This window comes from Saccostrea cucullata, unplaced genomic scaffold (assembly GCF_032062105.1).
Source record: "Saccostrea cucullata isolate Sc308-1 unplaced genomic scaffold, CSIRO_AGI_Scuc_v1 ctg948, whole genome shotgun sequence".
Taxonomy (NCBI): domain Eukaryota; kingdom Metazoa; phylum Mollusca; class Bivalvia; order Ostreida; family Ostreidae; genus Saccostrea; species Saccostrea cuccullata.
In genome coordinates, this window is record NW_026925011.1 from 68,412 (window position 1) to 83,137 (window position 14,726).

Sequence of the window (14,726 nt, forward strand, 5' to 3'; positions counted from 1 at the left end):
GATCGTCTTACTAAAGTCTACACTGATAACTCCTACAAATTTATACCAAGCAGAACAATTATCTAACAGTGAAATATTAAAAGCAATTACTTTTTGCTAATTATAATTTCCTGATAATGATTTTTAATGATATTTAGATAAACAAGAAGTCTGTGTGTTTACTGTAAAACTGGGCCATTGCAACAGTACAAGCTGATTGTTAGTACTGGACACTATTATACCACTAATTAAGTGAACAAATAAATAAATTAGTCTTAGATACACACTTCACACCTTTAGGTAATCCAAGAGGAGTGGTTTTTTTTTTATTTTGTACAAACTTGATTCAATTTCTAATAAAACTTGCCAGGTTTTTTTCTCTTTTTAATGCTTGTATACTTAAAAACGAATATTCAAATCATAAATTTATATTCGAATATCAACTCATCGAATGAATATTCGAATATTCGTTGACATTCCTAGTTATTTCTGATTGTATGATGTAATGTAGAATTTCTGTAGAGAAACTTTGATATTCAGTGTGAAAAGGATAGGATGCTGTTGTTAATAATATATGTTAATATCTTCATTTTGTAGCATTTGAAATACTGGCAGGCGAGATTTTTTCTGTTGCCGTGTAACAATCCAGCCACCAGGAAGATTATAGAGGGAAATGATAGGTAACACTCGGATTTTATCCCCTAAACTTTGTGTTTAACTTAGTTTGTTCAATTACACCAAACACATGACTTGAATATTAACTGTTTAATATTTGGTTGAGATTAAATGCTGATTGAACTTTATGATATATGTGTAAAAGTGCAGTTTTGAGTACAAACATAGTTTGATTTTTCACATTAATTTTGCTGTAGTTGAAAATCTCACCGACATATAAAATAAAAAAAAAATGATGTTATATAAATATTTTTATGAATTATTTTATGAAGCCAGTGCATGTACACAACATATTGTAAAAATGATCTATATTTATATTACACTGATAGAAGAACCATAAAACACTTGACCTTTGAATACTTTTTTTTTTCAAATGAATAGCAATAAAAATTACAACATTCTCAAAATAAGTTTTTAATAATTTTGTTTTGCTTTTTTTGTATGGTGTGGTTATTTGATATTAACTGTGTCCATATTCACCAGGATCTTCCCTAGGTCAGTGCAAAAAAATTGTGATAAGTTCTAATATTTTGTTTTCACCTTTTCCTTTATGCTTTTATAACCTTTCCTATGCATCACACACTTTTATGCATATCTGTTCCCAGGCATGTATGTTTTTCATGAATACTAGTAATAATTTTAAGAGAAATAAAAAAAAAAAAAGAAATTTATTTTACTAAGTATTGCATATCAGCTCGAGCCTACAAACGTAGATTCACACAACCATTTTTTTACACAATTTACGATCATGCAGTTTATTATCAGCATTACTACTGACGGGAATTTTACGTCAGGTATCTGTGATTTCTCTTAAGTAAATTACAGCAAGGAAATAAACTCTCAGGCTGAATGCTTTTATCTCTATATAACAACTGAATGATTGAAATCATATTTCTTTCCTTCAAAATTTGATTAATTAAATGCTTGATTTGTGAACATAAATGATTGTTGATGATATCAGATGAATTTTGATGTTTGTTTTTTTAAAGTGTTTGATATCTGTTAATATCAGGTTTATATAAAAAGTTATTTATTCTTGTTTTATGCATTTGATATCAGGTGTAATTTTCTATTGTGTGAAACTTATTTTACTAGATATTAGGTGTGATTGTTTAAGTTTGTTCTGTAGGATGTGATATCTACCAAATAATAGACTTATCTATTGTGTTTGTTTTCCAAAGTGTGCTGTCTTGCAGATATCAGGTGTGACTGATGTTTTTGTTGTCTAAAGTGTAATATCTACCAGATATGATCAGGTGGAAATACTGTAGATTTTTTTTCTTAGGTGTGATATCTTCCAGATATCAGGTTTGATTGTTGTGTTTGTTTTCTAAGATGTGATATATACCAGACATCAGGTGTAAGTACTGTTGCTTGTTTTCTTAGGTGTGATATCTTCCATATATCAGGTGTGAATGTTGTATTTGTTTTCTAAGGTGTGATATATACCATATATCAGGTATTATTACTGTTCTTTGTTTTGTAAGGTCTGATATCTGCCAGATATCACGTGTGACTGATGTGTTTGTTTTCTTATGTGTGATATCTTCCAAATATTAAGTATAACTACTGTTGTTTGTTTTCTAATGTGTGGTATCTAGATATCAGATGTGACTATTGATTTGTAATGTGTGATATCTACCAGATATCAGTTGAGACTGTTTTGTTTTTTTTCTGACTATGTAGTGTTATCTAATAGACATCAGGTGTTATTTTTGTTATTATTAGCATTTGTTTTCTAAGGAATCTAACAGATACCATGTGTGACTGTTGTTTGTGTTCTAAGGTTTGATATCTACCAGATATTAGGGGTAATTAATAATGTTTGTTTTTTAAGGTGTGATATCTACCAGATGAGAAGTAAACTGGAACTACAGCAGTTAATCAGTGGATTTGTCCGCTTCCTAGAAACTCTTAACAAAATCAGGAGAACTGCACAGACTAGGAGGCCAAAGGTAAACACCCATTACTAGATTTATAAAATCTGTTTTAATTTCTGAAAATAATGCTTTTGAAATGTTTCTTATGATTATGAATGGATGTTTTGTATTTTGATTTTAGCAACACTCTGGTGAAAATACAGCTAGTACCCCTACTTCAGACCAGCAAACTTCACCATCTAGGTAAGAAGATTTTGAAGAGGGGGAGGGGGACTATTTTTAGCTCACCTGAGCCGAAGGCTCAAGTGAGCTTTTCTGATCACATTTTGTCCGTCGTCCGTCCGTCTGTGTATTTGTTTTCTAAGGTGTCCGTCTATCCATATATCTGTCTGTCCGTCTGTAAACTTTTCACATTTTTGACTTCTTCTCAAGAACCACTGGGCCAACTTTGACCAAACTTGGTACAAAGCATCCTTGGGTAAAGGGGAATTTAAATTGGTAAAATGTGGGACATATCCCCTCGCAAGGGGAGATAATCAAGTAAAGACAAAAATAGGGTTGGGTCATTAAAAAATCTTCTTCTCAAGAACCACTGTGCCAGAAAATCTGAATCTTATGTTGAAGCATCCTGGTATATTGTAGATTCTAAATTGTTCAAATCATGACCCCCGGGGGAAGGGCGGGGCCACAATGGGGAATCAAAGTTTTATATAGAAATATATAGGAAAAATCTTTGAAAATCTTCTTCTCAAGAACCACTGGGCCAGAAAAGCTGAAACTTATGTGGAAGCACCCTGGGGTAGTGTAGATACTAAATTGTTCAAATCATGACCCCCGGGGGAAGGGCGGGGCCACAATGGGGTATCAAAGTTTTACATAGAAATATATAGGAAAAATCTTTGAAAATCTTCTTCTCAAGAACCACTGGGCCAGAAAAGCTGAAACTTATGTGGAAGCATCCTGGTATAATGTAGTTCTAAATTGTTCAAATCATGACACCTGGGAGAAGGGCGGGGCCACAATGGGGAATCAAAGTTCTACAAAGAAATATATAGGAAAAATCTTTGAAAATCTTCTTCTTAAGAACCACTGGGCCAGAAAAGCTGAAACTTATGTGGAAGCATCTTGGTATAATGTAGATTCTAAATTGTTCAAATAATGACCCCCGGGCGAAGGGCGGGGCCACAATTTGGAATCAAAGTTTTATATAGAAATATATAAGAAAAATCTTTGAAAATCTTCTTCTCAAGAACCACTGGGCCAGAAAAGCTGAAGCTTATGTGGAAGCATTCTAGGGTAGTGTAAATTCTAAATTATAGGAATCATGAAAATAATGCCATTATAGGGAATCAAAGTTTTACATAGAAATATATAGGAAAAATCTTTGAAAATCTTCTTCTCAGGAACCACTGGGCCAAAAAAGCTGAAACATATGTGCCCATGGAAGGATCATGGGTTAGTGTAGATTTCAAAATGTCTAAATTATGATCAGTGGGGTAGGGTGGGGATGCATTATGTATAACAAGGGGGAAATCTGGTAAAGAACAGAATGGTCAAAGCTTCTCAGGTGAGCGATGTGGCCCATGGGCCTCTTGTTTTAAGGGAAGTATCATTTGATATTTCTACTGAAATACATGTATAAAGAGGAATATTGAATTATACTATCAAAACAACAAAATTTGAATTTCACCATACTGAGTTCACACATGATACAGATAAAATTTCTTGTCATTGCAGTCAAAAAGAAGTGGTAACATTGTCAACATCAATGCCATCATCAAAATTAATAGAAGCAATGAGAGATCCCCAGTAAGTGGAGGCTTGATTCTGAAATGTGAAATAAATCTTGATTTCGTGTAATGTATTATCCAAAAGTTAAACAACATAATTCTCTACTTCTGCTGTACTCTTTATTTACACCAGCACCAACTGATTTGGTTGTTCTTTGAGTAAATTTTGTGAATTAATCTTACTTTGTACCCTGTTTATTCTATCACAGGACAGGATTACCCATGATTCCTAAGCAGACTGGTCTGCCAGAGAGCTGTTTTATCTCCGAGGAGGCTGTGGATTGGTGTATACAAAATATACAGGAGGTCAAGGACATCTCCAGCGGCATCACTCTAATGCAGGTCAGGGTCACAGAAATACCATATATACTCGCCTATAAGTCGGTTTTTTGGGAGTTGATTTTTAGCCCAAAAGTATATGTCCGACTTATAGGCGAGTCATAAAAGGATTGGTATTTTTCTGGTCGGCGAAATGTAGTATTCTTTAAACATGGTTATTGTTGAATAAAGTCTTGATATATCATATCATTATGATTTATGTATTCGAAGATGAAACGTAAAGTACAAGTATTCATATACATATATCTAAATTTTTTTTTATCTTAAGAATGCATTATTTATTTTTTAAAAAGAAAAATAGCTACTAAATTTCTAAAAATTTTGATTGAAATAAGGTTAAAACATCAGAACATTTATTAGAAATTGTCATCTGATTCTGACAAAAAGTTGTACCAACATCAGAACATTTATTAGAAATTGTCATCTGATTCTGACAAAAAGTTGTACCGACTTATAGGCGGGTCAATGGCAAATCCCCGCAAAATAAACTAAAAAATTACAACCGACTTATAGGCGGACCGACTTATAGGCGAGTATATACGGTAATGTAATTTTGGTATGTGTATCATTAAGTTAAATACATGTAGTAGGTATGAAATGATTTCTGAAATATTCTGTTTGCTGTTTGTTCAATACAATAATATAGTTTAATTTGTAGAGACTACAAGATGAACACTTCATTTGCCATGCCACAGGGAATCCCTATCACAAGTTCATTCATGGCTTCTACCTGTACAACATTGTGTCACCAAAAGATAAACCAAAAGCTGGTAAAATTCTGTCAATGCCAAGTCAAAGAATGGCAGGGTCATTTATTTTGCTTCTTGCTCTTCACATTGAAATGGTACATGTATTTGGTCATATACATGTATGTACAATGTATTTGTTTATTGATGCAATTATATACATTTACCTGTGTAAGTGATGTCGATTTCCTTTAGTGTTCTACACATTTATGAAGAACGTCATTTGTTACCTGTATATAACCAGATAAAAATCAGAATTCTATGAGTCTTCGTATTTACTGAGTCAGTACTTACAAAAAAGAAAAAAATTTTGGAAAAAAATTCTGTGCTTATCAATGTCTTTATATTTTTGGTAGATGCTTATGGACCAAATTACAATTATTTGTTCCAAAATGAGTGGTGTGAGGTCTCCATTCTTCCGGTTGAGCGAGAACGGACTGAGGTGCCACTGTTTGCCACGGACGAGTCTCCATGCCAGATGTCCGAGCTCTGGGTCAATAAGATGACCAACGACTGGCGAACATTGTCTGGTATCGACTCCGGGGCCCAGGGCTGGGGCCAGCAGCTGGGTAATAATTTAGATATTATTATCAATGTGAATCATGTCTATACACATGTATATGATGTACAATATCAATACCTGTATGTGATAGGGTATAATAATAGTAGTTTGCAGACCATTATGCAAGAGCAGCTTTATTTCAAAACATCCTCCACAAAAAACATATATAACGCCCCATGCTTGTGTACTGTAAAACCACAAATTTTTGTGGCTGTTTACTTTTTGTTGTTTTCGAGGTATGAAGAGACCCATGAATTTATGTCCTCCACAAAATGTAAAATGTTACATAACTACTCAACAATTTTTCATCCACAAATTCAAATCCCCATGAACCAAGAGTTTTTACTCAAACCACAAAAATTTGACCCCATGAAAATATGTGATTTTACAGTATTCTGATTTCTGAAAAATTGTCATTCATTTTTTGTTCACATATACATGTCTTTGAATCAGTTTTTATCTTTAGTATATCTTGACATTTTTAGTAAGATTTTCAAATCCATGTATGCCATTGTCATTTAAAAACCTCATTTGTGACTTGCCACAAAAAAATATACAATTAGATATTGATTGAATTTTTTTTATGATTTTGTAATGTAAAGTATCAGGCATGCTGTAACAAAGTGACTTTACAGGTTCAAGAGTTAACCTGTGTGCTCTGAAAGGTAGGCCGAGACACTTTATCTGTATGTTCAAAGTCGCCTATCTGACCAATACTTTTGTAAAAGCATTTCTTCTCTGTAATTTTACTAGCTATATATAGATGAATCAAGAGCTTTATTTAGATTTTGCACCTTACAGTGTACCTGTGTTTACCCACAATTCTCTATTATTTTATTATTATAAAATATAGATATCAATTAATGATCATTCTTAATCATCATATAGCAAAATTTAGTATGCACAAAATTTAAATATCATCACAATTTTCTTTTATTATTACACAACTAATAACTCAAAATATTAGCATATCAAAATGCATGATTTTTGAATGTTTTGTTTTAAAATTATATATTGAAATGGAGAAAAAAATAATCAGTTTTCAAAAATAAATGTTTCATTTCCTAAATTATTATTATTATATTGTTAATAAGCAGATATACATGTAGGAGGAGTTAACAAAAAGTTCCTGGATGCAATAAAATCAATACTATGTACCATGGTGGTCTATATTAATTTTAAGAAATGTATAAGGGGCACTGTCAGGTTACGCCAGGTCTTGTAAGGTTGATGTTATCATTTAGACATTTACTGAAGGCTAAAACTTTGTAAACACTTTTCCTCATTCAGCCTCAGATACTACACATTTATTGAATTTTAATTGCAAGGAACATAAAATTGTACAAGACTTGATTTCTTTTCATTATTCCCCTAGAAGTTTATACATGTATGTACATGCAGTTGGATAAAAACTTCATTCTATAACTAAACAAATAGATTTTACAAAAACAGCAATTGTGAGCTTTTCTGGTAACTTGTCGTCTGTCGTTTGTCTATTTGCCTGTAAACTTTTAACATTTTCAACTTCTTCTCAAGAACCAATGAGTTGCGATACAAAGCATCCTTGGAAGAAGGGGAGTTTAAATTTTTTAAAAAGTGAAGAGCCAAGCCCCTTCGTAGGTGGAGATAATCAAGAAAAGACAGTATTGGAGAAGGACATTAAAAATATCTTCTCAAGAACCACTGGGCTAGAAAAACTGAAACATAAGCATCCTGGTGCATGTAGGGTAGATTAATCTAACTTGTTCCTATCATGACTGGGGGGGGACAATAGGGAATCAATGTTTAAACTGAAATATACAGGAAAAATCTTTAAATATCTTCCTCATAAGAACCACTGGGAAAAGTGAAACTTTCATGGAAGCATCCTGAGGTAGTGTAGAATTTAAATTGTTCAAATCATAACCCCAGGGGCTTGGGCAGGGCCAAAGTAAGTATAACTAGAGGAAAATCTGATGAAGAATAGCAGGACCAAAGTTTCTCAGGTGAGCATTGTGGCCCATGGAACTTTTCATTTTTATTCTTCATAAATTTTATTTTTTTTTATTTATATTTTTGTTTATAATCATACTGTAATACCCTTGCTCCTGCTTAGATGCATACATCCCTCTTTGGGGCCCCTTGCTGACTGACCAATTTTTCTGTATACCAATTCTTCTTTACCAAAGCAAAAATCATTTAAATTAAATATTTAGTTAGTTCTTGACAAATTCGGAAAGCCACAACTAGATAAGTCAATTATATTGACATTAATAAGCCATAATGCTTGTAATAAATTTAAAACGCATCCACCAATATGACCAGCTATACCTTTTATCAGTGAAACAATATCTTTTTTGTACTAAGGTGCCAGATGTTAAACTTTGCAAAACCTGCTTTCATTGGTCAGATAGCTTTTTGTATGGGTATCTATGGTTACTGTGGGTAGTGGTGAAATTTGCATGATATTATATATGTGTATCTGGAATAAGTAATTGAATTGTAATCCTATATTAAAGCCACACTGTTAAGGATCTCTTCTGATACAGTGCATATTCAAGATGGGGCTGTCATTGAATAGAATTTCAGTATCAAAAATATTTACCTTAGTGTAATAGGAAATTAACAGAAAAAATGCTGAGCTTATGCTATTTTAAAAGAATTTGAGGTTAATTTTATTTCAAAATACTTGAACTTTAACAGATTGCTTACCTCACAGGAAAAAATGATTGATATTAAATATGTTCAACGATGGCCCCTATTTACTTGAAGAAACTCTACAGAAGTAATACATGTGTGAATAGGAATAACTTGTATTGTATTTAGGATGTTCCATGGTAGATATTGGTTGTGGATATTTTGAATGTGTCAAACTTATTGTTAGGACTTTTTCTAATTATTAAAAAGAATATTTATTTAAAACCTGCTCAGCATGAAATATATGCAATCTCCATTTTGAGACAAACATAGATAGAATTTAACTGAAAAATTGAATGCTGCATGAACAGATCAACAGGATTTTTTGAGTATGGAGAAACATGTATATATATTTATATGGTTAATCTTTCATATGATAGCTATCAGTTTATTATCTCACCTAAAGGGGGGAACTCAACAAAGTGTTCACTTTTAGATTCTTGTATATATGTATAAAAATTCTCAGTATTATTCACATTTCTTTGTATTAGTTGAATATTTTGATTAAGCACTTAAATTGATGCATTCATTATTACAAGTACTGAAGTAGTGTATAAATAGGTTTTCTGAATATGGTTTTGCACATTTTTTGACAATTTTAAGGCAGAAATATAATTTCTAAAGTAAACAACTTCAGTAAAAACAAATATCAATTTAATTGAATATCATCTAAAACATATTTTATCATACATTATATCATGAACCATGTATTTAAAACCACTTAATGCTTATGAAAGTTTTTTTTCTCATATTTCCACATTTCAGCGACTCTTACCCACAAGTATGTGCATGTTGATGTGGATTCCAATAATAAGAGTGATCGTCCGGAGTGGGCGTCGGCTAAGTACCACGCCTACTACAGTCCTAATGCTGCATTTGAAATACAGCTCCAGTGGATGGTAGCCACAGGTCCCATTCTGGGAGATTTGGTAAAATATTCATAAAATATGATGTACTGGTATTATGTTTAATGATGCAAAATTTCAAAAGAATTAACTCTTTCAAATTTAAAAAGAGATGTAGTGAATTATTTGATACATACATGTACATATACATGGACATGTTATTAGTGAAATGAACTGTAAAGGTTGAATATAGTTTTTTACATTGAAACAGAATATCAGAATTGCAGACTTTCTGTGTATGTTTAATGTCTTGCTAGTATCTAATTCATCAATTGTTTAAAAAAAGCACTTAATTAATTGATTTTGAAACAATCAGCTGCATATTCCTATTAACAGGTGACAACTTGGGGGCGTAAGGCCCAGGCCTGTGGATTTCACCTGTTGCCTGTCCCTGGGGATCCTTTTGCCCTGCCCTCTGCCCCAGACTCTGACCCATTGAGAGGACCCATTTTCATTCCACTGGACATTGCTAGTCTAGCACAAGGAGGAAAAGCAATATTTCATGGTTAGTAGGCCTCATTGATAACTGATTAATGCGTTCACATATACACGTATAGATCTTCACAGGGATTGATGTACGCTTAAAAGGCTTCATTTATAAGATAACTGACTGGTACATTCACATATACAAATGTTCACAGGGACTAAGTATGCTTAATTTTCAAGGACAAAATTCATTCTATTTCAGATTTGGACCCAGATGCTAAATCAAAGAAACTGTTACATTTTCAAGATGAAATCATTAAAAGGTACATATTCTTGGCTTTCATCTCAAGATATATCTAAAACTCATGTTTGTTATACCCCCCCGCAAACGAAGTTTGGGGGGGTATATAGGAATCACCTTGTCCGTCTGTCCGTCCGTCCGTCTGTCCGTCTGTCTGTGCATTCGTGTCCGGTCCATATCTTTCTTACAGAGGGACATTAGAATCTACTACTCCACATTAAGATTGCTCATGACCTAAGGGTGTGTCATGACCTTGACCCAAGGTCATTCGGGAAAGTTCAAGGTCACTGGAAGAAAAATTTCATAATTCGTGTCCGGTCCATATCTTTCATATGGATAAACTTGGTAGGTTCTCATTTCACACAAAGATTGCCCATGACCCAAGGGTGTGTCATGACCTTGAACCAAGGTCATTTGGGAAAGTTCAAGGTCACTGGAAGAAAATTTTCATAAATCATGTTTGATACATATCTTTTATAGATAAACTTGGTAGGTTCTCATTTCACACAAAGATTGCCTATGACCCAAGGGTGTGTCATGACCTTCACCCAAGGTCATTTGGGAATGTTCAAGGTCACTGGAAGAAAATTTTTTATATTCCCTGTCCGGTCCATATTTTTTTTATGGATAAACTTGGTAGGTTCTCATTTCACACAAAGATTGCCCATGACCCAAGGGTGTGTCATGACCTTGACCCAAGGTCATTCGGGGAAGTTCAAGGTCACTGGTAGAAAAATTTCATAATTTGTGTTCAGTCCATATCTTTCTTATGCATAAACTTGGTAGGTTCTCATTTCACACAAAGATTGCCCATGACCCAAGGGTGTGTCATGACCTTGACCAAAGGTCATTCGGGGAAGTTCAAGGTCACTGGTAGAAAAATTTTTATAATTCGTGTCCGGTCCATATCTTTCTTATGCATAAACTTGGTAGGTTCTCTTTTCACACAAAGATTGCCCATGACCCAAGGGTGTGTCATGACCTTGACCCAAGGTTATTTGGGGAAGTTCAAGGTCACTGGAAGAAAAATTTCATAATTTGTGTCCAGTCCATATCTTTCTTATGCATAAACTTGGTAGGTTCTCATTTCACTGAAAGATTGCCCATGACCCAAGGGTGTGTCATGACCTTGACCCAAGGTTATTTAGGGAAGTTCAAGGTCACTGGAATAAAAATTTCATAATTTGTTTTTGATACATATCTTTATTATTGAAAAACTTACATCTGAAAAACCCAGCGGGGGGTATTTTGTCCCGTTTGGACAGTTCTAGTTTTACCTACATATGGATATAAATGAACTATCATTAATTTGGATTATACAGGTAATTTTAGTTTGAATTACATTTAACTACATGTAGATATACTGATGGGGGAAAACTTGTGCTTTCTAATGTTGTTGCTTGTCATTCTATCATGGTTTTGTTATGTTTTTAGGTATGGTTTCATGCCAATCAATGTCTGCGTGTCCCAGACTCATCAACACTACTTGACAGACGAGCAGCAGCAGTATGTTCATTGTACGGGTGGCATGTTTATCCTCATAGAGAGTGGTCAGATCGTAACACCCAAAGAGAGAAAAACGACGTCCAGTAGATTCGGTAAAAAATCTGCTGGTGAGCTTCGTAAAGACTATATAGCTAGACAGAACAGCAGCTCATCAGCTGCTGAAGTCTTGACGCAAAATAAGATTGGATTCTTGTGGTCCTGGAATTTTATGTCGTCAAAAAGATGGCGATCTCCAAACACGGGAGACGAATCCTTCCAGGACAAAATGTTGGCAGATTTCCGTCAGTTCTGTTCTAATGAAAATCACAGGCTGACAGAGTTTTGGAATGATTTCAAAGTGTCTTCTTTGTAGATTATATAAATGACATTGATTGGGCATTGATGCAATATTGACAAAATAGTCACTGTTTTTGAAAGAGATACATGTGTATTACTCTTTAAATAAATTGTTACAAAGCTTATAAATGGTGTATACTGTTTATAATATGAAATGAGATTTGATGCAATTAAACATAAAGCAAATGAGAAGTTTCTTAAAATTGCTTCTACCAGTTAGGATGAAGAGGGATCAGTTTAAAAAATTTCATCTTATTTTAGATATTGTGTTTCAATTGATAATGAAAAATGAAATTGAATTTTAAAAAAACAAGTACCCATGACTTTACAGTGTACAAACAAATTCTTTTAGATGCACAGATTTGTATACTTGATTAATTGGTACAGAATGAGATAATGTTTTATTCAGAAAATTATACTTTTATTCCCCTTTTGGAGTAGATGACCCTTATTGATTTTGAGATAGCAAGGTAAAAGGTCAAGGATTTAAATTAGACATAGGAAGATATTGACTGCTCATTATCTTGAGAATCCTTTGTCTGACAAGGAACCTATATACTAACGTTAGCATATAGGTCCCTGGTCTGGCACATATAAAGCTTAGAATACTGGATCCCCCTGATGGGTAGATGACCACTTTAAATTTGAGGTGACAAGGTCAAGGGTCAAACCACTTTAGATAATGACCGATACTGTCTGTACAATATCTTAATACTTTCTTACAGACATACCAAACTTCCCTTTATAGACGTCCCTTATTTGATTTTTAAATCAAAGGTCATGGGTAAACTGAAAAAAGAAGGTAATGACCACTCCTTATCTTGCGAACTCTTTGGTTCTTGACAGATACCAAACTTAGTACATTAGTTCCCCTTGAGAAGTTGATGGCCACTGCAGATTTTGAGGTTACAAGTTCAAAAGAGCAAGAGTCGAACTTTACAAAGTACTTAGGAGGTACATTGTACATAGGAAGATTTTGGGGGGAGGGGGGTGATTGGATTATTTAATTTAAACAGTTAAGTTATCTGAGGAAAGAAAGAAAGACACATGTTTCAGTATTGAAAATGCATGTGAAGTTGCTGAATTTTTTGAAGGAAATTTAATATCACTATTATGTATAATCAACAAACATCTTTTTAAAAAGCTTCGAATGGGTCAAAAAAGTACGAAAGCCTATTAGGATTAATCTAGAGAGAAAAAAAATGTAAAAGGCGTTATAATGCGAAAAAAGGCATTATAACGCCTTTGAAAAGGCGTTATTACGCCTTTAATAAGGCATTAAAAAAGGCATTATAACGCCTTTTGAAAAGGCGTTATTACGCCTTTCCATTCTAGAAGGCGTTATTACGCCCTTTAGAAAGGCGTTATTATGCCTTTCCGAAATGCGTTATTACGCCTTTCCAAAAGGCGTTATTACGCCTTTCCAAAAGGCGTTATTACGCCTTTCCAAAAGGCATTATAACTCCTTTCCAAAAGGCGTTATTACGCCTTTTGGAAAGGCGTAATAATGCCTTTTACTTTCAATACATAACTAAACATATTTAGCCCAACCGAGGGGGGGTGTGTGTGCAGAAATCGTACCTTTGGGACATGAATTTCACAATTATATATAGGACTAATTTCTCAAAAAATAATTTAAACAGATAGCAATTAGATTTCCTGGAAAAAAGATTTTTAAATGCGCCAAATATTTTCAATGTTGAACCAACTAAGTCCTTCTTTCATACCAGACACACCTCTACCAAGGGTCATTGATTTCAATTGCTCATTATACCCATGCAAATAGTTGCCTGCTTTTTTGCAAGAAGAGGGAAAAATATCTTCAAATGACATAAATTTTGATACATGGCAAGCAAAGCTTCAAGATAAATCTGCCTATATTCTAGATCTTCACAAGTAGAGTGTTGCCTTCTCTTAATACGAATGGAAACAGTTGTCAGTGAGATGTGCAGGAATATAGAGAATTGCATAAATAAAGATGGTTTTAATTAAGTCTTTATATATTCATTAACACAAGATAACGCCTTTTCCTTTTCCTTTTCATGTAGGCAAGTAATACGAGTGCGAATGGGGTAAACCCCCTCCAAACATACACACTTTTGAGGAAAAGTCTTGCTACAGTTCAAATATTATAATTAACTATTGGTTTCTTGGTTCCTGAACATTTTGTTGCAGCATGTAAAACTATGGCAAATTATTATTGCATTTAAATAAAGTTTTACAGAGTATTTCCCCCACGAATTTGGCCAGTGGAGTGTGTGTTTGGGGGGGGGGGCTATTAAAAGCACGGGCCTGTTAAATGCAAAATAATAATTATTAAAAAAGCATAATAACTTTTTTGGAAAGGAATAATAACGCCTTTTAGAAAGGTGTAATAACGCTTTTTAGAAAGGCGTAATAACACCTATTAGAAAGGCGTAATAACGCCTTTTAGGAAGGCGTAATAACGCCTTTTGGAAAGGCGTAATAACGCCTTTTGGAAAGGCGAAATAACGCCTTTTAGAAAGGCGTAACAACGCCTTTTGGAAAGGCGTAATAACGCCTTTTAGAAAGGCGTTATAATGCCTTTCAAAAAGGCATTATAACGCCTTTTGGAATGGAAAGG

The 14,726-nt window shown here is 33.8% G+C and overlaps 1 protein-coding gene across 4 annotated transcripts in view; it reads left to right on the forward strand.

Moving 5' to 3' along the window:
- LOC134267814 (GATOR1 complex protein DEPDC5-like) overlaps positions 1–12,301 on the forward strand; it is a 35,909-nt gene extending 23,608 nt beyond the window's left edge. For 2 of the 4 annotated variants that reach the window (XM_062750021.1, XM_062750024.1), the window contains 13 exons: positions 577–659; positions 1,138–1,149; positions 2,492–2,609; positions 2,716–2,777; positions 4,272–4,343; positions 4,534–4,666; positions 5,322–5,433; positions 5,766–5,978; positions 6,607–6,636; positions 9,413–9,576; positions 9,889–10,057; positions 10,241–10,301; positions 11,714–12,301. In XM_062750021.1, the coding sequence (XP_062606005.1) occupies positions 577–659; positions 1,138–1,149; positions 2,492–2,609; positions 2,716–2,777; positions 4,272–4,343; positions 4,534–4,666; positions 5,322–5,433; positions 5,766–5,978; positions 6,607–6,636; positions 9,413–9,576; positions 9,889–10,057; positions 10,241–10,301; positions 11,714–12,137 (1,653 nt within the window). In that variant the 3' untranslated portion in view covers positions 12,138–12,301. The remainder of the gene's footprint in view (positions 1–576; positions 660–1,137; positions 1,150–2,491; positions 2,610–2,715; positions 2,778–4,271; positions 4,344–4,533; positions 4,667–5,321; positions 5,434–5,765; positions 5,979–6,606; positions 6,637–9,412; positions 9,577–9,888; positions 10,058–10,240; positions 10,302–11,713) is intronic. The other 2 variants (XM_062750022.1, XM_062750023.1) reach the window with 2 other exon arrangements.
- Positions 12,302–14,726: the final 2,425 nt, after the last annotated feature.